General features: G+C 39.3%; 1 protein-coding gene across 1 annotated transcript in view; it reads left to right on the plus strand.

Moving 5' to 3' along the window:
• The first annotated feature begins 641 nt into the window (after window positions 1-641).
• ADAMTS19 (ADAM metallopeptidase with thrombospondin type 1 motif 19) overlaps window positions 642-23,294 on the plus strand; it is a 281,131-nt gene continuing 258,478 nt past the window's right edge. Inside the window, exons 1-2 of the mRNA XM_065874275.1 lie at window positions 642-726; window positions 1,354-1,991. Of these exons, the coding sequence (XP_065730347.1) occupies window positions 642-726; window positions 1,354-1,991 (723 nt within the window). The remainder of the gene's footprint in view (window positions 727-1,353; window positions 1,992-23,294) is intronic.

The raw sequence follows: 23,294 nt of genomic DNA on the forward strand, positions 1-23,294 counted from the left end.
TTGTCGGATCCTCTTGAATCTTCTCCACACCCCACCTCACGAATCGTGTCTTCCCCTCATCCCCTTACAAATTCCCTCCCGCGCCGCTGCGGGTAGGAGCCTGGAGCCCTCCGGTCCCGAGGACGGTGCGAAGCGTGGCACGCCCGGCTGCTGGGACCGTGGCACCAGCCCCTGGCAGTTTCGCGTGGGTGCAGGCGGCTAGCCTCTGCTCGGACACCGCGGCGCTCCTGCCCGCGCGGGGCAGTCCTCCGCCTGTCCCGAAGCAGCGCTGCCTGTCTTGCGCCGGCCGGCTCTCGGCTGACTGTGGGGCTGTCCTGAGGGGCTCCGGAAACTCCTGCGACGTCCAGAACACAGAAAATAGACTCATCACCTAATTCGACAGGGAGCCGGAGCGCTGCGGGGCCGAGCGCTGCCTGCCCCCGCTCCTCCCCACCCCCACCCCCACCCGTGCTCCAGCAGCCTCTCGGAGTCACACAGCACCCCGCCCCCCCCGCGGCAGACAAAGGGCCTGGGCAAACTCGCCGCCCGGCCTCCTTGCGCTCCGGGAGGCGGCGGCGGCGGCGGCGACTGCGGCGCTGGCGGCGGCTGCTGCGACCGCGGTGGATCGCGCAAGGAGGCGCGCGCGGGGCCGGGAGCGCGGTATGGGGAAGAGCCGCGAGATGCGCCTGACTCACGTCTGCTGCCTTCTCTACCAGCTGGGGGTCCTGTCGAATGGGATAGTTTCAGGTAAGTTCTTCCGTGACTTTGGGCTTGCTTTCCACCTTCCCCAGCGGAGACCGGGCACGCACGGGTCGGCAGGGCTGGCGCAGCTGTGCGCCGTGAGCAGGGCTCCACGGGTAGCAATAAAAACCGGCGTGCGGTTGCGGGTGAGAGGGTCACGCTCCTGACCGAAGCGCACTTCCCGCGGCCTCATTTCAACAACGTGAAATGCTTAGTTTTCCTCTCACGAGAGTAATAAGATTTGCAAAGGTACGTTTACAGCACCTGGAGGAAAATTGGGACGTAAAGAAATTGATACCTCTTCCTTGCTCTGGCAGATACTTAAGGAAATCATTTAATTGTGCTGGAGTCTTTGCACCGGTTTTCTTTTCTACAGCTAAGTGCTGTCACCAAACTTTGCAGCCCCAGTCTTCCCCTCCCCCTGCCCCGATAATCATACTTTTATTTTGAAAGTGCTGGGGTCTGTAATCTGATCGCTAGGCTTCAGGGGTTGCGAGAGTTTCAGGGGCTAGACGGGTGGTCTCCAGCGCGTTACCCGTGAGCCCTGTGTGCGGAGTGTGTGCCCGGGGACGCTTGTGCTACTGGAATCGCGGCACCTTAAGCCTCGCACTTCTCTGTCTGCCCCGCCCGCAGGGCTGCAGTTCGCCCCCGACCGCGAGGAGTGGGAAGTCGTGTTTCCTGCGCTCTGGCGCCGGGAGCCGGTGGACGCGGCCGGCGGCAGCGGGGGCAGCGCGGACCCAGGCTGGGTGCGCGGCGCCACGGGCGGCGGAGGCGCCCGGGTTCAGGCGGCCGGCAGCTCCCGCGAGGTGCGCTCCGTGGCCCCGGCGCCGCCCCAGGAGCCCGCGGAAGGCCGGTTAGAGCCCCGGCCCCGACCCCCTCCGCCTGGGGGCGAAGAAGACGAGGAGCTTGAATCGCAGGAGGTGCCGCGGGGATCCAGTGGGGCTGCCGCCCTGTCCCCGGGCGCCGCGGCCTCGTGGCAGCCGCCGCCCCCATCTCCCCCCCTGGCGCCGCAAGCAGAACCGGACGGCGACGAGGTACTGCTGCGGATCCCGGCCTTCTCTCGGGACCTATACCTGCTGCTCCGGAGAGACGGCCGCTTCCTGGCGCCGCGCTTCGCGGTGGAACAGCGGCCGAGTCCGGGCCCGGGCCCCACGCGGGCAACAGCCGCCCCGCGCCCTCCGGCGCCACCCGACGCCTCCTGCTTCTACACCGGGGCTGTGCTGCGGCACCCTGGCTCGCTGGCCTCTTTCAGCACCTGCGGAGGTGGCCTGGTAAGCGCCTTTCCTTCCCCAGCTCTCCTCTTCCCCCTGCCACTCCTCCCTCTCTCCCTCGTAGACCAGGCTGATTTGCCTGCACCTCATCCCCTTACGGAGTGCGCCCTGACCTTGGCCCTAGTCTGCACCCCCCAGGAGTCTCTACCGTGTACTTCCCATACAACATTTCCAGGGCAGTCAGTGAATCTGAAGGCTAATTGTTTGGATTAATAGCCTTCTGCTAGATGGTCATAAGTTTCTTCATAACACTAGGTAAAACTGTCTCCTTGCAACTCTTCCCACTGGTTTTATTTCTGCTTTTCAAAATAAGCCCACCACGTGGTGTCTTTTAGGAGACTGGAAGACAACCAGTCTGCTCACTGCTGAATCTCCTCGTTGTTTGCCCCTCACCCCCAGTTTCTCATCTATTATCTCATAGTTTTTTTCATGTCCCTCTTCAAAGCTGTCAGAACAGTCCTCTAGGGAGTTACGTTCTGACAGCTGTCTGGAATTTAAACACATTCACGCTCACACGGGACACCTGTTCACTGTTCCTGTGAGAAACGAGGGGAGAAGGAGTTAACTCAAAGGCTGCGAGCAGTTGACTAATGGATGACATGAGAATCCAGTCAGTACTTGAAGGGTTATGGTTCTATGATTTAACATTTCTTTTCTAAGGTTTACATTTTATTTGGCAAAAGTTTCTTTTCTTTTCTCCACTCCATGGAGGAAAATAGCAGGGATGAGAGCCTGGCTAAGAGGCCTGTTGGAGCTAGAAAGTAAAAGCCATTTGCCCTGTCTGAATAGTACAGATCATCATTCCATTCCCCCCCCCCCCCCCGCTGTCTTTTGACCCAGGGTTTGGGATAATTGTTGCCTCCTGTAAGTTGACCTTTACTTTGTGGTAAAGTTAACATAAAATTTACAATTTTGACCATTTTTATATGTCCAGTCAGTGGTGTTAAGTACATTCACATTGCTGTGTAGTCATCTTCACTGTGGACTTTACTGTTGGTTTAAGGCAAAACCCACAAAATATTGTAAACACGCACGTGATTTGTGGCTTCATTTTGATATTCCAAGTGAGCCACTGATGAAATCCACAAGGACTTCTCTGAAAGGAACCTGCTCATTTGGAGAAAAATCCAATAGTAATGGACAGCAGAAAATATCAGCACAATCAAAGGCACCCAAAGCCATGAAATAGAAAAAGATGGTTAAAAATCCAAACAAAATGAAACTGGAAATTTTTACCTATACTTTTCTGAGATACCACAGTCAAATGATGTAAAATGCCACACAGGGCTGTATTTTACCAGATGCTCATAGTGATGAATATTCAAATATGGTCATTTTTAGCCATGAGTGAAAAAAAGTGGCATGGAAAAATTACATGAAAAGCTTTTAAAAATGTTTTTTGTGGAGCTGATGTTTAAACACTTCACTGGGGGAAACATTTTGTGGGGATTTCATTGTCCACCGGTTTTTGGCTGGGGATTAAATAATTACATATAGAAAGTTCCTGGTGCGGTAGAAGCAATAGGGGATAAAGCATTTCACTGTGTTGAAATGTGGGCTTTTGGTCAGATATTCCAAATGAGCTCTGCCTTCTCTCCATACTTAAAGGAGCAAAGTTAGAATTATGAGTAGGTTTTTCATAGACTGAATAGGAGTTTGACATACCTCCCTGTTTATCATGTTGGACTTTTACTCACTTTTCCTATTAGCCACATATGTATGTGTTCTGAACTGGGAAGTCTTTGTTGTTGAAGAAAACTGACATTGCTAGCAATACAGTGTAGCAGTCAGACTTTGAGTAAAAAGTTAGGCAAATAGCCAAGAAGGTTGGGTTTGTTATTCCAGACTCTGTCATGCCAGCCCTTTCCCTTATGAGGGTGGATTAGGAAAGGGAAAGCATAATTTGTTATGTGAGCTCTGACATTGGCCTGTTCCCTACTGATTGACAAGTCCCTTTCCTCTCTGGGATCTAGTTTTCATAAGTAAAATGAGAGAATCTGATGACTTAATTAAAATTGGATGATAGAATGAAAATTTTGTTGGATGCTAAATATATTCTAGAGCCTGCATTAGGGGCTCACAGATTAGAAGCACATCATATACAAGTAGATACGACACAGGTGGTCATGAAACAGTGACTTGGCAGCATGTTAAATCAGATGTTATGCCCGAGGTTAAACCACGCTTGGGGAGTTGGGGAAGGCTTCCCAAGGCAGAGTTTCAGTGGATTTTGAAGCATGGGGAGCCTTTCTCCAGGCAGGAAAGGGCTGGGAGTGTTACAGATAGAAGGAAGAGACTGAGTGGAGATGAGAAAATGCAGAGCCTAACAAGGGAATGAAAAAAAAAGTTTCTTCCGACGAGGCCAGAAGGTGCAATAAGGGGAAGTGATCCTAAACTGTCTGGTGAGATCAGACCTCAAAAGCCTTGTCTGCCTGAGTACAGGCCTTTTCTGTTTAACTGTTGATTATCGAAGGATTGCATTCTTGTTTTTCTCTATTTAAATTCTGTGATCCAGTAATTCTAATGTGAGGCATCATGATGTCTTTATATGAAGGTGCATTCTTTATAAATACAACTCCTTTAGTTTGCAACAGTTTCTTCTTCTCAGTAAAAGCTTTCTGACTGTCAGTTGCACAGGAAAGAGTAGATTACAAAGTACACCTTCCCTTCCCCTCTCTCAGTAGCAAGTTTTACCCACTTGTGCCTGAACTCCTCAACACCTTTTGAATTATTACATATTTGAAAGGTTCTAAATGTCTCTATCAAAGGAAATAGATAACAGTTATCAAGTATTGCAAAGCGGTGAACATTTGTTAAGACTGGCCAATTCATTCTCCAGATATCAATCTAACTTGTGCTGTAAAGGGAAAAGTGATTGAATGGAGATTTTGGTTACAGGTTCCAGTGTTGCCTGTTCAAAGTACTTAATCTTTCTGGATCTTATTTCCCTTATTTGTAAAATGCACAAATTGTATTTGTATATCTAGCAATTAATGTATGAAGTGTTCTTACTATTTTCCCTTATTAGTCTCTAATGCTGAAAAATAATTGAGATCTAATGGGCACATAAGTAGTATTAAGTAATTAAGCATTTATTGAACGACTCCTTTGAGCAAGGCATTTTGTAGGTACAGAGAACACAGAAAGGAGATGAGAAAGCCTTGGTATGTTTCAAGGAGTTCCCAACCTGGCTTGCCAGTCACAGATATAAATAGGGAAATAAAGTAGGTTGTGTTACGTACAGATGTAGGAATGTCCCAAGTGCTATGATGATACTCTCTTGTTCATCTCTTCATTTCCAGAACATGGTAAGATATCTAGTTTTTAGTAGGCACCCAGTAAAAATCACTGAATAAAATATTACACATACAGTACGTTATTCTGTTTTAAATAGTAATCTCTAAAAAATTAAAGTACCAAAAGCAACAAATTAAATTTCACGAAAGAGTAAAACAATCATGTTTGCTCAAAATTAACACTTTTTTAACAAAAGCACACCTAAGCACTGGGCCAAGATAAACTACAGCAGTACATTCCTTGCCTGTGATTCTCTTTAGATTGATGATTACTGGCTATCAGTAATATTTAGATTACTTTTCCAGGATGATAAAGAGTAACTACTAAGACTTACTTAAACTTAGAGTTTTATAACTTTAGAGTTTTATATAGTAGTTATGCTGATTAGCTCTTCATGCAGAATCTGCAGCCTTGTGTTTTTTGTTTTTTTTTCAATTTACTCCCTTATGCGAATCAAAGTATTTGGTACCATGGGAAGTTTTGAACACTTAAGTATTTGGGGGCATCCCTTTTGGACAAGGAACTTTATCAAGTACCAGTATGGAAATAGGAGAGGAGGGTATGAAGACAGGGAAAAGGTAGTACATACCTAGGAGAACTGGAGTAGAAGTGGAGTCAACATCCAAATGAAAAAAACTTGCAGAATAACGTCACACATCCAGCTGCTTTGTTCAAGCCAAATCTTAGGAATGACAGAAAAGATATTCTAAATAAATCTAAAGCAGTATTCTAAAAGAATGCCATCAGTACATCAGACATTTCGAGTATCTTCTGAAAGACTGCAAACAGTTTGGATTGGATTAATGGAAAACATATAGACATTAGAGAATATGTGTGAATGGAGGCAGCTATGGCAGAGGTGCTACTGCACTTGCAAAGAAGGAGAGTGCCATGAGCACAAGGGGCCCTCGAATAACAGCACTGTTGGTTTTGTCTGCTGTCCAGTTGTGCCAGGTAGCAGAGGCCAAATGTGTGTCCCTAGGCAAGAGCGGAGAGAATAGTAGTAGAGCTTTCCCGGACGTGTGGGTGACACCAGAGGATGGAGAGTCTCCACTCTCAAAAGGTGAGCCATTGGCTTCCTGCATGCAGTAGATGGCCCCACTTGTCCCTCCAAATAACTAGAGGAGAGCTGGGCACAACAGATAGGTGAGTGGGAAACCAACAAAAAGAGATGAGCTGACACCTAAGAATATCACACTGTTAAGAAAACAAACCATATAAAAGAGAGTCATCAAATTGGTTGATTAAAACCATGAAGCAAAAATCTTACTAGATTAAATAGAATACTTTAACTGAAAAATAAAAGTAGATTTATATTCATGGAAAAAAACCAGGACAGCTGCTGTCTGTAAAGAAATGATTAGATACGGGCTTCCCTGGTGGTGCAGTGGTTGAGAGTCCACCTGCCAATGCAGGGGACACGGGTTCGTGCCCTGGTCCGGGAAGATCCCACATGCCGCGGAGCGGCTGGGCCCGTGAGCCATGGCCACTGAGCCTGCGCGTCCGGAGCCTGTGCTCTGCAACGGGAGAGGCCACAACAGTGAGAGGCCCGCATACGGCAAAAAAAAAAAAAAAAAATTAGATACAATGGAACTCACATTATATGATTATTAGAATTAAAAACTCCATAGATGAACTGGTAAGTAAATTGGTGACCTAGAAGGCAAACCCAGAAATTGTCCCAGAATAGAACATAAAGGACAAATGGATGCAAAATACGAAAGAAAAGTTGTGAGCCATGAATCGTAGATCTAGATGGTCCAAATTCCGTTTTTTTTTTTTTACATCTTTATTGGAGTATAATTGCTTTACAATGGTGTGTTAGTTTCTGCTTTATAACAAAGAGAATCAGTTATACATATACATATGTTCCCATATCTCTTCCCTCTTGCGTCTCCCTCCCTTCCACCCTCCCTATCCCACCCCTCTAGGCCAAATTTCTTTAATGGGAGTTAATTTAAAAAAATAAGTTAAAGGAGAGAGTTTTAAAAATGTATGCAAATGAACCCTAAACATTTGATTCTAATATACATCACCAAAATATACATTCATTAGCCAAGCTTTGGATGTGAGGCCAGATACTGCGCCTTTGAGTGTAGGTCAGATAACTGGTGCTCCAGGTGAGCCTTACTCACGATGCACCAAGACCAATTTCCAATATAGGTTTCTGTATTTGGAATAAAATTTAAAAGACAAATGCAAGGCAATTTATGTGTAGAATCCTGGACTTTTAAAACTTTCAAATCTTGTACAGTTTCATCCCAAATAAAATTGCAGCACTTTTTTTTTTTAGCAACTTAATCTTTCTCAAGTTTTTCCAAAGTTTTCATAGAAACAAAGACATCTTTTGCACTCATATTTCACTTGCATTAATATTTAGGTTTGATTAAATTATGTAATTACAAAATGTTGTGAACATATGTTCAAGCAAATATAGCTGATTCTTGGTGAACATACAGGCTGACTGGTGGAAGTAATTGCAACAAGACAAGAGAGGAATCTAAGCTCAGTGAGTGTTGGGCATACTGCATGCCTCAGTGATCATGTTTTCTGGATGGTGTGGAGAGTGTTATTTAATTCAGTAATTTGAGATGAATTGCTTGATGGAACCAGTGTTGGTTAGGTAGAGGTTAAAGAGACTTTTTTTGTATCAGAATCAAATTTGCCCCATAAATAAAGGAAGATACACGCCTTCAGACTGAAAGACCAACCACTAAACAGAGAGTAGCATAAGGAAAGAGAGACCCAAACCTAGACTCATTGTGGCAGAATCTTAGAAAATCAAAGATAAAGAGAAAATCCTACATGTTTAATAAGGGAAAGATTATCTACAATAAGATGAGTGTCAGATTGATATTAGAGATTGAATCAGTAATACCAGATGCTAGGGGGTCATGAGTTGATAGCCTTAGATTTCTGATGAAATGTGATTTTGAATCCTAGATTCAGCCAAATTACCATTCAGACCTAAAGGCAGAATGAAGTCGTTTTCAAAATTACAAGGACTCAGACTTTACCACACAGAACCTCCAAAAAGTTATGCAATGAAAATCTTCCTCCAGCAGCCTTTCCCCAGTTATTGCCTAGTATCCCTTCCTAGAGGTGGCCAGGGTTATTAGTTTCTAGTGTGTGAGCTAGAGGTAATTGACACATAAACAAATAAAATACATTAAGAGCTTTTAAAAGCCACATTATTTACACACACACATACACACACACACACTGATGTGTGAGATTATCACATAATGAGTGCATAAAGAGAATCCCCTTTCTGTTTTGGTACTTCCATTTTATCTGATTGCAAAAATGTGGCATAATTTCCTTAATCAGTTTGGTGTGGATGTACATTTAATGGATTCCAGTATTTTCCTGTTATGAACAGTGCTAAATGAATAAGACTCTGTAGATATGTCATTTTGCCTATGTCATGCCCTTGTCAAAGGGCAAATGTATTGGTAATTTGGGGGCAATATTGCCTGATTGTACCCCATGGAGGTATGCCACTTTACACTCTCAGGTCAGCAGAGAAACAGAGTACGTCTTTCAGCTATGCTCTCACCAATATAGGTATTATTAAAAATTTTGATCTTGGTAAAATCTAATGGGCAAGAAATGTTATCTCAAAGTAGTTTTAATTTACATTTTTTTCATATTAATGGTGAGACTGACCATCTTTTCATATTTTTATTCTCATTTCCTTTCCTGTAAACTTTCTGTTCATTTCTTCTACTCATTTTTCTATTAGGTGTTTGGTCTTTTTCTTTCTAATTCCAGTGCTCTTTTTCTATGAGTATATTATTTATTTATTTTTAATTTAAATAAATAAATTAATTTATTTATTTTTTGGCTGCGTTGGGTCTTTGTTGCTGCGCGCAGGCTTTCTCTAGCTGCGGTGCGCGGGCTTCTCATTGTGGTGGCTTTTCTTGTTGCGGAGCACGGGCTGTAGGTGCACGGGCTTCAGTAGTTGTGGCTCAAGAGCTCAAGAGTGCAGGCTCAGTAGTTGTGGTGCACTGGCTTAGTTGCTCCACGGCATGTGGGATCTTCTCGGACCAGGGCTTGAACCCGTGTCCCCTGCATTGGCAGACAGATTCTTAACCACCGCGCCACCAGGGAAGTCCCTTTCTATGAGTATTTTAAAAAGATAAATGTTAATAACAAAATAATACAAGCTGAGTATAGAGAGTTTAGAAAATACATAAAATAAGTCATCTGTAATCTTAACATCCATAGATAAGCACTGTCAACCTTCTTGTGGATATGCTGTAAAGGAAATATAAATACCGAATAAACATTCACAGTTTTTTCAAATGTATTAGGAAACTAGGGAAAAATTTTTCTCAATCATCACTTTTGGTTCATAGATTGGCACAGATTGTGCAGATTAATAATATCTGGTGGGTACGCTTGGGGAACACTTAACCTTATACATTTTAGGGGAGTAAATTGGGTAGAGCCTCTTGTGTGGTATGTATTTAAATTTTAAACATGCTTAGTTTTCAGCAATTCTGCTTGTAGTTATCAATATTAGAGGAATATTCACATAAGAGCAAAAGATTTATGTATAAGCCTATTCATCGCAGCATTGTTTTCAAGAGGAGAGCACTCTAAAAGTTCATCAGTAGTGGGCTAGTTACATCTATATACTGTGCCGAATACCCAGAGAACAAAATGGTAAATAGTTCTTGCTTCAAGGTCCTTACAGTTTTTAAGGAAAGTTCTCTTTGCCTCAACTTGTCCTACCTGTCTTTTTCACGGTACTATTTAGTTAAGTGTTCAGTGTTTCCTTATCAACTTTAAGTGCACATCTCCTCAAACCATCCATGGTTTTCCTGTTTAAAAGTTAGAACGGCATGGATGATTTTGTTCCCGCTGACAGTGACACATGGAAGAAGTTTCTGTACTTAGAGTGGCCAATATGCAGACACTCCAGTCTTTTTCTAAGGGAGTGATATAGTGAATTCTAGTAAAAAGAATCATCGTGCTGATGGAAAAAGTGATATTATACATTAAAAGTTAATAACCCCTTTAATCATGTGTTAATCTCTGTCTTAGTGTCCTGAGAGACTTCAGGCATGGACCAATTTTGTGAGAAGAAATTTTGTTTATTTAATAATATTTATTAGATAATATTTAATATTAATATATACTTATTTGAAGTTTATTAGGTGAATCATAAAAATAGTATACCTTTTTAAATTCAGGAAATTCTGTATAGCAGTCTTAAAACATTTTTTATGCAGTACTAAAGCAGAGCACATTTTTATTGGGTTCATGCACAATTGAATGTTTCTGCTTAATTACAATTACATTTTTACCCAGATGGTTTTATGGCTTTGTGTTTGCAAAATAAAGAATAATCAAAGGAGTTCCAGGTTCCTGGTAGATGGGAAGTGTATTGAGTTAGGGAAGTAATTGACATATTTTAAAGCACCGAGAGAACCAGTAGTCCCCCTTGGATTATGATTTGTTGGTGGGGGGTGAGGTGGGTGGATGGGGGGTGTTCCTGAAGGGAAATTTTAAGGTTCCCACAACCAAGTGAGGACCATAATTTGATGCAGAGTGCACTTAGGGTGCAGCCATAGTGAGCACATCATCTTGTCTCCATCTCATCTTTATTCTAATGCCAAGCCCTACACTGAGAGAAGTGAGAAGATGGGAACTCAGCCATTTCAATGCTAACCAGATATTCGTACAGAATTTTTGCATGGTGGTGTTAAGAAGGCCCTTGGGGATTAGATAGTTTAGTACTTGCCTTTTCCAGCTGATTTCATTTCATAATGAACATCCATATATTTTCAATACATTATTAACTGTTTAGGCTTTAACACAGATGATCAGGGAATGGAGCTGATGAGCCAGTTTCAGCATTATTTAAACAGCTCCTGCCTTCGTGTTGCTTTCCAATTAAACTTATCAGACCTAAACCTTTTTTTCCTTCACAAGCATATGAAGCTGTTTGGCCCCAGATTTTTCCTCTTCCCTCTGCCTGGCTTCACCTAAAATATATGACCACTTTCTGCAGTGAACCCACACCATCGGCTTTTAGATCATGCTTCTTGATGCCCTGTTTTTTAAAGTCTGGTGTGCAAGCACCTGTATCAAAATCACGGCAGTGGGGGTGAGGTAGTGGGAGCTGGGAATTCTCCATTTAAAATGAGAATCCCAGATTGAGGCTCAAAACTAAGAAGTGTATTTCAAAAGAATCCAAGGTAATTCCTGCACAGGTTCAGATTTGAGGGCAACCACTCTAGTGGCTCGGAAAACTCCAGAGCTCAGGATCTTTAAGGACTGGATTTGCATCCATCAAACTTCATATCCTATGCGTCTTGAATGAATTTTAATACTGTCTTTCAGCTCCAACTATACTAAACTTGGATACCTCCTGTCCTTACCTTTAACATCTTTCCAGGAACCCACTCAGATGCCATTGAGCTAGAAAGGATTTTATGAATTTCAATTATTCAACAGGCTATAAATGTGAACTAGTTGGGAGATGATATAATGGGACCTTAGTGCCAGTATGAATGTTTTCGTACTGTTTAGGTGAAAAAGTATACAAAAGTCGAAACTTGCTTCCCATTCTAGAATTTGGAAGTAAATAGAGATGAATTATTTCAAATTGTCATCAACAGTTTTATGGGTAGTATAGCAGGAGACTTACTCCAGCTGTTTCATGATAGTTACTGTAGTAAAATAAAATTTATCAGAAATAAAGGAAGAAACATACCTTCAGATTGTAAAGGGCCTACCATACCACCAAGTTTAGATGTGGCTGAGTGAAGACTGAGGCACATTGTAGAGGCGTATTAGAAAATAAGTGAGAAAATTAGAAACTCTTTGTGAGAGATTATCTATACTGGAGTGGCAGAGCAGTGTGGTCAGGTTAAGAGGACTTTGGAGATGCGTGAGAATTAAATGGTGAGCTACCTCAAAGGGCAGAAATAACCTAACAAGGCTTATCTGCTCATTCATATTGCAAGAATTTGGATGTTAAGGGTCCTGTAAAACTCATTAGGATTAACAGTCAGAAAACATTAACGTGCTAAGAGGAGTGGCCAGGCAGATAATTATATCAGCTAATCTGATTAGTGCAAATTGTCTATCTCCATTATAATTTAGATTTGAATGCACGTAGTGGCAACTAAAATGTGATAGGTACATTTCCATTATAAAAGTATTATATTACCAGCAAATATTTTAGTGTGCCCAATTCATAGATAGGCAGTTCATTTATTGACAGAGGAACTTATGTATAGATAGCATAGGGTCTTCACAGTGTTGTCTGGTTGTGTGCTTACGGATAAATAGAACTTCAGCAGTTTATTACAACAAAATAGAAAGTCTGAGTAATTTATTGTGGAAATAACAATTATGTATACACATACTTAGCAAAGTATGAGTAATTCATTGTGGAAATATCTGTCTTTTAAAATTTAATTATTTGGTGCTCCATTTTGTTTACTAACGTGGATAATTCCTGTGTCTCTAGATCTCCAGTTAGAATTTTGTCACTTCAAAATAGATGGTTCTAATTGGTAATGTTTTAAAAGGCATTGAACTGGTATTTTACGCTGAAAGTTCCTACGTAGAAATTTTTCTAAGTAGAACCTAATTATTTCTCATTAGTAAGATAGATTCAAGAATATGTCAAGCTGATTTTTCTAGGGTAAATCATTATTTAAAATGTGACAAATTGAAAAGGATACTGTGAATGATTTTTCCCCCAATGTCTTTTTTTCTGGTATGATTTACATACCATAAATTCACCCCAGTGTGCAATTCAATGATTTTTAGTACATTTACAGAACGGTGCAACCATCACCACAATTCAGTTTTAGAACATTTCCATCACCCCAAAGGGGTCCCTCACACCCATTTGCAATCATTCTGTTCCTACCCCCAGTCCCAGGCAACCATTCATCAACTTTCTCTTTTTATAGATTTACCTTTACATTTCATGTAAATGAAATCATATAAAATTTGGTCTTTTGTGTCTGGCATCTTAAACTTAGCATAATGTTTTTGAGGTTTGTCCATGTGGTAGCATGTATCAATAGTGCATTCTTTTTCTTGCTGAATAATAAGTCATTGTTTATTCATCCATCAGTTGATGGGCGTTTGGATTGTTTCCACTTTTTTGCTGTTATGAATAATGCTAATATAAACATTTGTGTATAGGTCGTTGTGTAGATATATATTTTTATTCCTCTTGGGTAGATACCTAGGAGTGGAATTGCTAGGTGATATGGTAAATTTATGTTTAATATTTTAAGAAACTGCAAAATTCTTTTACTAAGTACTGCCAATTTACGTTCCCACCAGCAATTTATTAGGGTTCCAGTTTCTCTACATCCTCATCAACGCTTGTTATTGTCTCTTTTTGATTTAAACTATTTTTGTGGCTGTGCAGCAGTATTTCATTGTGGTTTGAATTTGCATTTCTTAATGACTATGTTGAGCATCTTTTCATGTCCCTTTTTATAGCCATTCATATATCATCTTTGGTGACATGTCTATTCAAATCTTTTGCCTATTTTGAATTAGGCTTTTTGTCTTTCTGCTATTTAGTTTTAAGAGTTCTTTGTATACTCTGGATGTAAATCCTTTGTCAGACATAGGATTTGCTAATGTTTTCTTCTAGTCTAGAGGTTTCTGTTCCTTTTCCTGATGGTATCTTTCAAAGACAATTTTTATAGATTTTGAAAAAATCCAATTTATTTTTTCCTTTTACGGAATGTGCTTTTGGTGTAACTAAGAAGGACTCTGTCTAACTCAAAGTCACATAGACTTCCTCTTATGTTTTCTTCCATACTTTTGGTTATTACTTTTAGGTCTGTGATGTATTTTGAGTTAGTTTTTTGTGTATGGAGTGAGATAAGGGTTTGAATTAATCTCTTTGCATATGTATATCCAATTTTCTCTCAGCCCCTTTGCTAAAAAGACCATCCTTTCCTAATGAAATGCCATGGAACTTTTGTCAAAAGTCAACCATAAATATGAGTTTACTTTTGTACTATTAATGCTGTTTTTTAAATCTATATGTTTATCCTTATGTCAGTACCATACTGTCTTGATTTAGGAGGCTTTATAATATATTTTTTAATTGGGGAAATTCAACTTTGATTTCCTTTTTCAAAGCATTGTTGACTATTCCGGATCCTTTGCATTTCTGTATAAGTTTTAGGACCAGATTGTCAGTATCTGTGAAGAATCAGCTGGAACTTTGATAGGAATCGTGATTAAAGACAAATTTTGGGAGAGTTTCTATCTTATAAACAATACAGAAGATTTTTGTGCTATCTGGAAATTATTATTACTAAAGCATTCATTAGGGGATATTTTTGAATACCCTGTTGACTAATTGACAAAATTAGCTACTGATACCCCATATTATAGTGGACACGATTTAAAATTCATAATCTGTGAGAACAACTATTCAAAGCCACTCATTTGGAGTTATACAAATAAAGTATACAAAATAGGAAGTTACAAAGATGTAGTGTCTTTGTAGGATTAGGACATGAATCCACATATCAGACTCTAATTTTTTTAAATGTTGTATTTATGAGCTTCTTTTATTTAAAAAATATTTTTCTTTTCCATTATGGTTTATCACAGGACATTGAATATAGTTCCCTGTACTGTTACAGTAGGACTTGTTGTTTATCCATTCTATATGTAATACTTTACATCTATTAATCTCAAACTCCCAATTTACCCCCACCCCTGCTATTACCCTAGGCAACCACAACTCTGTTCTCTATGCCTGTGAGTCTGTTTCTGTTTCATTAATAAGTCCATTTGTGTCATATTATAGGTTCCACATATAAGTTATATCATACGATATTTGTCTTTCTCTGACTGACTTCACTTAGTGTGATAATTTCTAAGTCCATCTATGTTGCTGCAAATGGCATTATTCCATTCTTTTTTATGACTGAGTAGTATTCCATTGTAAATATACACCGCATCTTCTTTTTTTAAAATTTAATTTATTACTTTTTTATACAGCAGATTCTTATAAGATATCTATTTTATACATATTAGTGTATACATGTCAATCCCAATCTCCAGTTCATCCCACCACCCCCCACCGCTTTCCCCCCTTGGTGTCCATACATTTGTTCTCTACATCTGTGTCTCTATTTCTGCCTTGCAAAACGGTTCATCTGTACCATTTTTCTAGATTCCACACATATGCGTTAATATGTGATATTTGTTTTTCTCTTTCTGACTAACTTCACTCTGTATGACTGTCTCTAGGTCCATCCACATCTCTACAAGTGACCCAATTTCTTTCCTTTTTATGGCTGAGTAATATTCCACTGTATATATGTGCCACATCTTCTTTATCCATTTATCTGTCGATGGGCATTTAGGTTGCTTCCATGACCTGGCTATTGTAAATAGTGCTGCAGTGAACATTGGGGTGCATGTGTCTTTTTGAAATATGTTTTTCTCTGGGTATATGCCCAGTAGTGAGATTGCTGGGTCGCATGGTAATTCTATTTTTAGTTTTTTAAGGAACCTCCATACTGTTCTCCATAGTGGCTGTATCAATTTACATTCCCACCAACAGTGCAACAGGGTTCTCTTTTCTCCACACTCTCCAGCATTTGTTGTTTGTAGACTTTCTGATGATGCCCATTCTAACTGGTGTGAGGTGATACCTCATTGTAGTTTTGATTTGCATTTCTCTAATAATTAGTGATGTTGGGCAGCTTTTCATGTGCCTCTTGGCCATCTGTATGTCTTCTTTGGAGAAATGTCTATTTAGGTCTTCTGCCCATTTTGTGATTGGGTGGTACGGTTTTTTAACATTGAGCTGTTTATATATTTTAGAGATTAATCCTTTGTTGATTCGTCTGCAAATATTTTCTCCCATTTGGAGGGTTGTCTTTTCATCTTGTTTATAGTTTCCTTTGCTGTGCAAAAGCTTTTAAGTTTCATTAGGTCCCATTTGTTTATTTTTGTTTCTATTTCCATTACTCTAGGAGTTGGGTCAAAAAAGATCTTGCTGTGATTTATGTCAAATAATATTCTTCCTATGTTTTCCTGTAAGAGTTTTATAGTGTCCAGTCTTAGGTTTAAGTCTTTAATCCATTTTGCGTTTCTTTTGTGTATGGTGTTAGGAAGTGTTCTAATTTCATTCTTTTACATGTAGCTGTCCAGTTTTCTCAGCACCACTTATTAAAGAGGATATCTTTTCTCCACTGTATATCCTTGCCTCCTGTGTCATAGATTAGTTGATGCATGGGTTTATCTCTGGGCTTTCTGTCCTGTTCCATTGATCTATATTTCTGTTTTTGTGGCAGTACCATATTGTCTTGATTACTGTAGCTTTGTTGTGTAGTCTGAAGTCAGAGAGTCTGATTCCTCCAGCTCCATTTTTTTTCCCTCAAGACTGCTTTGGCTGTTCGAGGTCTTTTGTGTCTCCATGCAAATTTTAAGATTTTTTTTTCTAGTTCTGTAAAAAATGCCATTGGTAGTTTGATAGGGATTGCATTAAATCTGTAGATTGTTTTGGGTAGTCTAGTCATTTTCACAATATTGATTCTTCCAATCCAAGAACATGGTATATCTCTCCATCTGTTTGTGTCATCTTTGATTTCTTTCATCAATATTGTATAGTTTTCTGAGCACAGGTCTTTTACCTCCTTAGGTAGGTTTATTCCTAGGTATTTTATTCTTTTTGTTGCAGTGGTGAATGGGATTGTTTCCTTAATTTCTCTTTCTGATCTTTCATTGTTAGTGTATAGGAATGCAAGAGATATCTGTGCATTACTTTTGTATCCTGCAACTTTACCAAATTCATTGTTTAGCTCTAGTAGTTTTCTGGTGGCATCTTTAGGATGCTCTATGTATAGCTGGTTTCATGTGATCTGCAAACAGTGACAGTTTTACTTCTTCTTTTCCAATTTGTATTCTTTTTATTTATTTTTCTTCTCTGATATCCATGACTAGGACTTCCAAAACTATGTTGAATAATAGTGATGAGAATGGACATCCTTGTCTTGTTCCTGATCTCACAGGAAATGCTTTCAGTCTTTCACCATTGAGAATGATGTATGCTGTGGGTTTGTCCTATATGGCCTTTATTATATTGAGGTAGGTTCCCTCTATGCCCACTTTCTGGAAAGTTTTTATCATAAATGGGTGTTGAATTTTGTCACAATCTTTTTCTGCATCTGTTGAGGTGATCATATAGTTGTTTTTCTTTAATTTATTAATATGATGTATCACATTGATTGATTTGCATATATTGAAGAATCCTTGCATCCCTGTGATAAATCCCACTTAATCATGGTGTGTGATCCTTTTAATGTGTTGTTGGATTCTGTTTGCTAGTATTTTGTTGAGGATTTTTGCATCTATATTCATCTGTGATATTGGTTAGTAATTTTCCTTTTTTGTAGTATCTTTGGTTTTGGTATCAGGATGATGGTGGCCTCATAGAATGAGTTTGGGAGTGTTCCTTCCTCTGCGAATTTTTGGAAGAGTTTGAGAAGTATGGGTGTTAGCTCTTCTCTAAATGTTTGATAGAATTTGCCTGTGAAGCCGTCTGGTCCTGGACTTTTTTGTTTATTGGAAGATTTTTAATCACAGTTTCGGTTTCAGTGCTTGTGATTGGTCTGTTCATATTTTCTGTTTCTTCCTGGTTCAGTCTTGGAAGGTTGTACTTTTCTAAGAATTTGTCCATTTCTTCCAGGTTGACCATATTATTGGCATAGAGTTGCTTGTAGTAGTTTCTTAGGATGCTTTGTATTTCTGTGGTGTCTGTTGTAACTTCTCCTTTTTCATCTCTAATTTTATTGATTTGAGTCCTCACCCTTTTTCTTGATGAGTCTGGCTAATCGTTTATCAATTTTGTTTATCTTCTCAAAGAACCAGCTTTTAGTTTTGTTGATCTTTGCTACTGTTTTCTTCATTTCTGTTTCATTTATTTCTGCTCTGATCTTTATGATTTCTTTCCTTCTGCTAACTTTTGGTTTTGTTTGTTCTTCTGTCTCTAGTTCCTTTAGGTGTAAGGTTAGATTATTTGAGATTTTTCTTGTTTCTTGAGGTATTGCTGTAAACTTCCCTCTAAGAACTGCTTTTGCCGCATCCCATAAGTTTTGAAACGTCATGTTTTGTCATTTGTCTCTAAGTATTTTTTTATTTCCTCTTTGATTTCTTCAGTGATCTCTTGGTTATTTAGTATCATATTGTTTAGCCTCCATGTGTTTGTGTTTTTTACGTTTTTCCCCCTGTAATTTATTTCTAATCTCATAGTGTTGTGGTCGTAAAAGGTGCTTGATATGATTTCAATTTTCTTAAATTTACCGAGGCTTGAGATGTGAGCCAATATGTGATCTATCCTGGAAAATGTTCTGTGTGCCTTTGAGAAGAAAGTGTAATCTGTTTTCAGATGGAATGTCCAATAAATATCGATTAAATCTATCTGGTCTGTTGTGTCATTTAAAACTTGTGTTTCCTTATTAATTTTCTGTCTGGATGATCTGTCCATTGGTGTAAGTGAGGTGTTAAAGTCCCCCACTATTATTGTGTTACTGTCGATTTCTTCTTTTATAGCTGTTAGCATTTGCCTTATGTATTGAGGTGGTCCTATGTTGGGTGCATAAATATTTACAGTTGTTATATCTTCCTGGATTGATCCCTTGACCATTATGTAGGGTCCTTCTTTGTCTCTTGTAATAGTATTTATTTTAAAGTCTATTTTGTCTGATATGAGAATTGCTACTCCAGCTTTCTTTTGGTTTCCATTTGCATGGCATACCTTTTCCCATCCCCTCACTTTCAGTTTGTATGTGTCCCTAGGTCTGAAATGAGTCTCTTGTATACAGCATATACATGGTTCTTATTTTTGTATCCATTAAGTGAACCTGTGTCATTTGGTAGGAGTATTTAATCCATTCACATTTAAGGTAATTATCAATATGTATGTTCCTATTACCATTTTCTTAATTGTTTTGTTTTTGTTTTTGTAGGTCCTTTTCTTGTGTTTCCCACTTAGAGAAATCCCTTTAGCATTTGTTGTAGAGCAGGTTTGGTGGTGCTGAATTCTCTTAGCTTTTGCTTGTTTGTAAAGCTTTTGATTTCTTCATCAAATCTGAGTGATATACTTGCCAGTTAGAGTAATCTTGGTTGTAGGTTTTTCCCTTTCATCACTTTGAATATATCGTGCCACTCCGGCCTGGCTTTTAGAGTTTCTGCTGAGAAATCAGCTGTTAACCTTATGGGAATTCTCTTATATGTTATTTGTCGTTTTTCCCTTGTTGCTTTTAATAATTTTTCTTTGTCTTTAATTTTTGTCAATTTGATTACTATGTGTCTTGGGTGTTTCTCCTTGGGTTTATCCTGCCTGGGACTTTCTGTGCTTCCTGGCCTTGATTGTCTATTTCCTTCCCATGTTAGGGATGTTTTCGACTATAATCGAAATATTTTCTTGGGTCCTTTCTCTCTCTCTTCTTCTTCTGGGACCCCTATAATGCTAATGTTGGTACATTTAATGTTGTCTCAGAGGTCTCTTAGGCTGTCTTCATTTCTTTTCATTCTTTTTTCTTTATTCTGTTCCGCAGCACTGATTTCCACCATTCTGTCTTCCAGGTCACTTATCCGTTCTTTGGCCTCAGTTATTCTGCTATTGATTCCTTCTAGTGTATTTTTCATTTCAGTTATTGTATTGTTCATTTCTGTTTGTTTGTTCTTTAATTCCTCTAGGTCTTTGTTAAACATTTCTTGCATCTTCTCGATGTTTGCCTCCATTCTTTTGACAAGGTCCTGGATCATCTTCTCTATCCTTATTCTGCATTCTTTTTCTGGAAGATTGCCTGTCTCCACTTCATTTAGTTGTTTTTCTGAGGTTTTATCTTGTTCCATCATCTGGTACATAGTCCTCTGCCTTTTCATTTTACCTGTCTTTCTGTGAGTGTGGTTTTCATTCCACAGGTTGCAGGATTGTAGTTCTTGCTTCTGCTCTCTGCCTTCTGGTGGATGAGGTTAGCTCTACACCACATCTTCTTTATCTATTCCTCTGTCAATAGACATTTAAGTTGCTGCCATGTCTTGGCTATTGTAAATAGTGCTGCTGTGAACACTGGGGTGCGTGTATCTTTTCGAATTACTTTTTTGTCCAGATATATGCCTAGGAGTGGGATTGCTGGATCATATGGTAACTCTATTTTTAGTTTTTTGAGGAGTGTCTATACCATTTTCCATAGTGGCTGCACCAATTTACATTCCTGCAAACAATGTAGGAGGATTCCCTTTCTCTCCACACCCTCTTCAGCATTTATTTGTAGACTTTTTAATGATGGCAATTTGACCAGTGTGAGGTGCTACCTCATTGTAGTTTTGACTTGCATCTCTCTAATAATTAGCGATGTTGAGCATCTTTTCATTGCGTTTTGGCCATGTGTGCATCTTTTTTGGAAGAACGTCTATTTAGGTCTTCTGCCCATTTTTCCATTGGGTTGTTTGTTTTTTTGGTATTGAGTTATATGAGCTGTTTGTATATTTTGGAAATTAAGCCCTCGTTAGTTATGTTGTTTGCAGATATTTTCTCCCAGTCCATAAGTTGTCTTTTCAGTTTGTTGATGTTTTCCTTTGCTGTGCCAAAGCTTAGAAGTTTGATTAGGTCCCATTTGTTTATTTTTGCTTTTATTTCTATTGCCTTTGGAGGCTAACCTAAGAAAACATTGGTACGATTTATGTCAGAGACTGTTTTGCCTGTGTTCTCTTCTAGGAGTTGTTGTTGTTGTTGTTGCTGTATGCAGGCCTCTCACTGCTGTGGCCTCTCCTGTTGCGGAGCACAGGCCCCGGACGCGCAGGCCCAGTGGCCATAGCTTACGGGCCCAGCCGCTCTGCGGCACGTGGGATCTTCCCAGACCGGGGCACGAACTCGAGTCCCCCGCACCAGCAGGCGGACTCCCAACCACTGTGCCACCAGGGAAGCCCTCTTCTAGGAGTTTTATGGTGTCATGTCTTATATTTACATCTTTAAGTCATTTTGAGTTTATTTTTGTGTATGGTGTGAGGGTGTCAGACTCTAGTATTGTTTCATATATCCCACTGCTGTGAAAAAGACCAAAGTTGTTAGGTTCAGGGTTCAAATCAAGTAAACAAATAAATACAAACAAACAAAGAAAATCCAAATCAACCTCTTTAGGAAGTAGATTTTAGTCATGGACTTTCAGAGTTATTCTGTAAATGTAAACCTGTATACAAATTATTGTGTGTGTTTATTTAAACAGAGCCAAGAATTGTAAAATTGTACCTTTTATACTTAACATCTCTATTTTTATTTTTATATTTTTTATTAAAGTATGGTTGATTTACAGTGCATTAGTTTCAGGTGTACAGCAAAGTGATTCAGTGATTCTTTTTCAGATTCTTTTCCATCATAGGTTATTATAGGATATCGAATATAGTTCCCTGTGCTATACAGTAGGTCTTACTGTATATAAAATAGATGAACAACAAAGGTCATCTATTTTATATATAGTGGTTGTATCTTATTTTTTCTAAAATTGTACCTTTTATTAAAAACCAAAACAATAAGCTTTCTCTGGTATTGTGAGTTTGGAGAGTTGCCTGCCAGCTGTAGGAATCATGATTGGGAAAATGTTGGGGAAATAAAGGCCCTTAGACAGTTAATCTATTAGGTATTAATTTAATAGTAATATAAAGAAGCCTAGTAAAGGATAGAAATACTGTATTTATTTAATTCCAGTAGATACTTTTCCACATTTTTGCAACTCTTACATTAAGGGTTTGTTGTAACATTGACAGCATCTTAGGACTGATGAAATTTGATATGAAAGCATATGTGAAATTGGTGTCACTTTAGGAAGTGAATGTTTATGAAGGCCTAGTTGCACTGTTGTCCCAGAACAACTTGGCTCAGAAAGTAAAAGGGAATGGTGTCCAAATAGTTATATTTAAATCTTTGGTTTTGAGTAATAATGTATGGACATATTTACAGGAAAACTTTATATATTTTTTAATGTGCTTAAATTTCTTCTGCTTAAATTGACTATAGGTCAGGATTAAACCAAATTTTCATCCCTGTAAATGTTATATTAATTCTGAACTTTAGGGAATAAAATGATGGCCCAAAAATTCTATCAGGAGAGATGGTTTGGAGTGGTCAGAGGAGAATGAACAAGACATACATAAACATACCACTTGAAAGTTATGTCCAAATCTTCGCTGGTAAAATGCTAAATTAAAGAAATACAGTGTTTGATTACTAATTTAATTCCCATGATTGTTTATTTTGCATTTTCAGTTTCTATAGCTCATACGCCTTGTCAGGCCTCAAGAGTTTACATATCTCTGTGAGTTGACAGGACCTTCTTGTGAGGGGGGTAGAGTCATGAAGGGGGTCAATGGGCGGAAAGGTAAATGAGGAGAAGTAAATTCATTGATTCATATTTAGAGTGTGGTTTAAGATTAAGAATAAGGAAGTGCCTTATTTCTATTTGAAATGCTTTTGGAACAACATACTAAAGCACCCTTGGGGACAGCCTAGCACTGTACATTAATATGGTCTCCAAACCTTTGCCTATAGTTAGCTCAGTTGTAGTATTTTTGTTAAGTGTTCTAATAACTTGGCTGCTCTTGCCTTTGGCTGTGGAGTCTCCACAAGTGCATAGTGTTCAATTTTGGGGTGCTTGGTCACATGGTCTTACATGTTCTGAATCTATTAATAACTTACCATAGGCTTGTAAGAGAAAGAATACATCAGACTCTAAATTGGAACTGCATAATCAACTGTCTACTTCATACTTCTGTCATTTCTTTCCATTACCTATTCCTCTAGAAGATACACATTCAGTCCCGTGTTCAGCGCTTATATCTCCTCCTATTCCTGTAATTCTGAGATGGATTTCAATAAATAGTCTTGGAGAGTTAAAAAATAATACAATATAAACAAAACATAATATAAATGGTTATAACTGTGATAATAACATAGGTTTTAAAAGTACTTTAAAGCTTATAAAT

This window comes from Phocoena phocoena, chromosome 3 (assembly GCF_963924675.1).
Source record: "Phocoena phocoena chromosome 3, mPhoPho1.1, whole genome shotgun sequence".
NCBI classification, from domain to species: domain Eukaryota; kingdom Metazoa; phylum Chordata; class Mammalia; order Artiodactyla; family Phocoenidae; genus Phocoena; species Phocoena phocoena.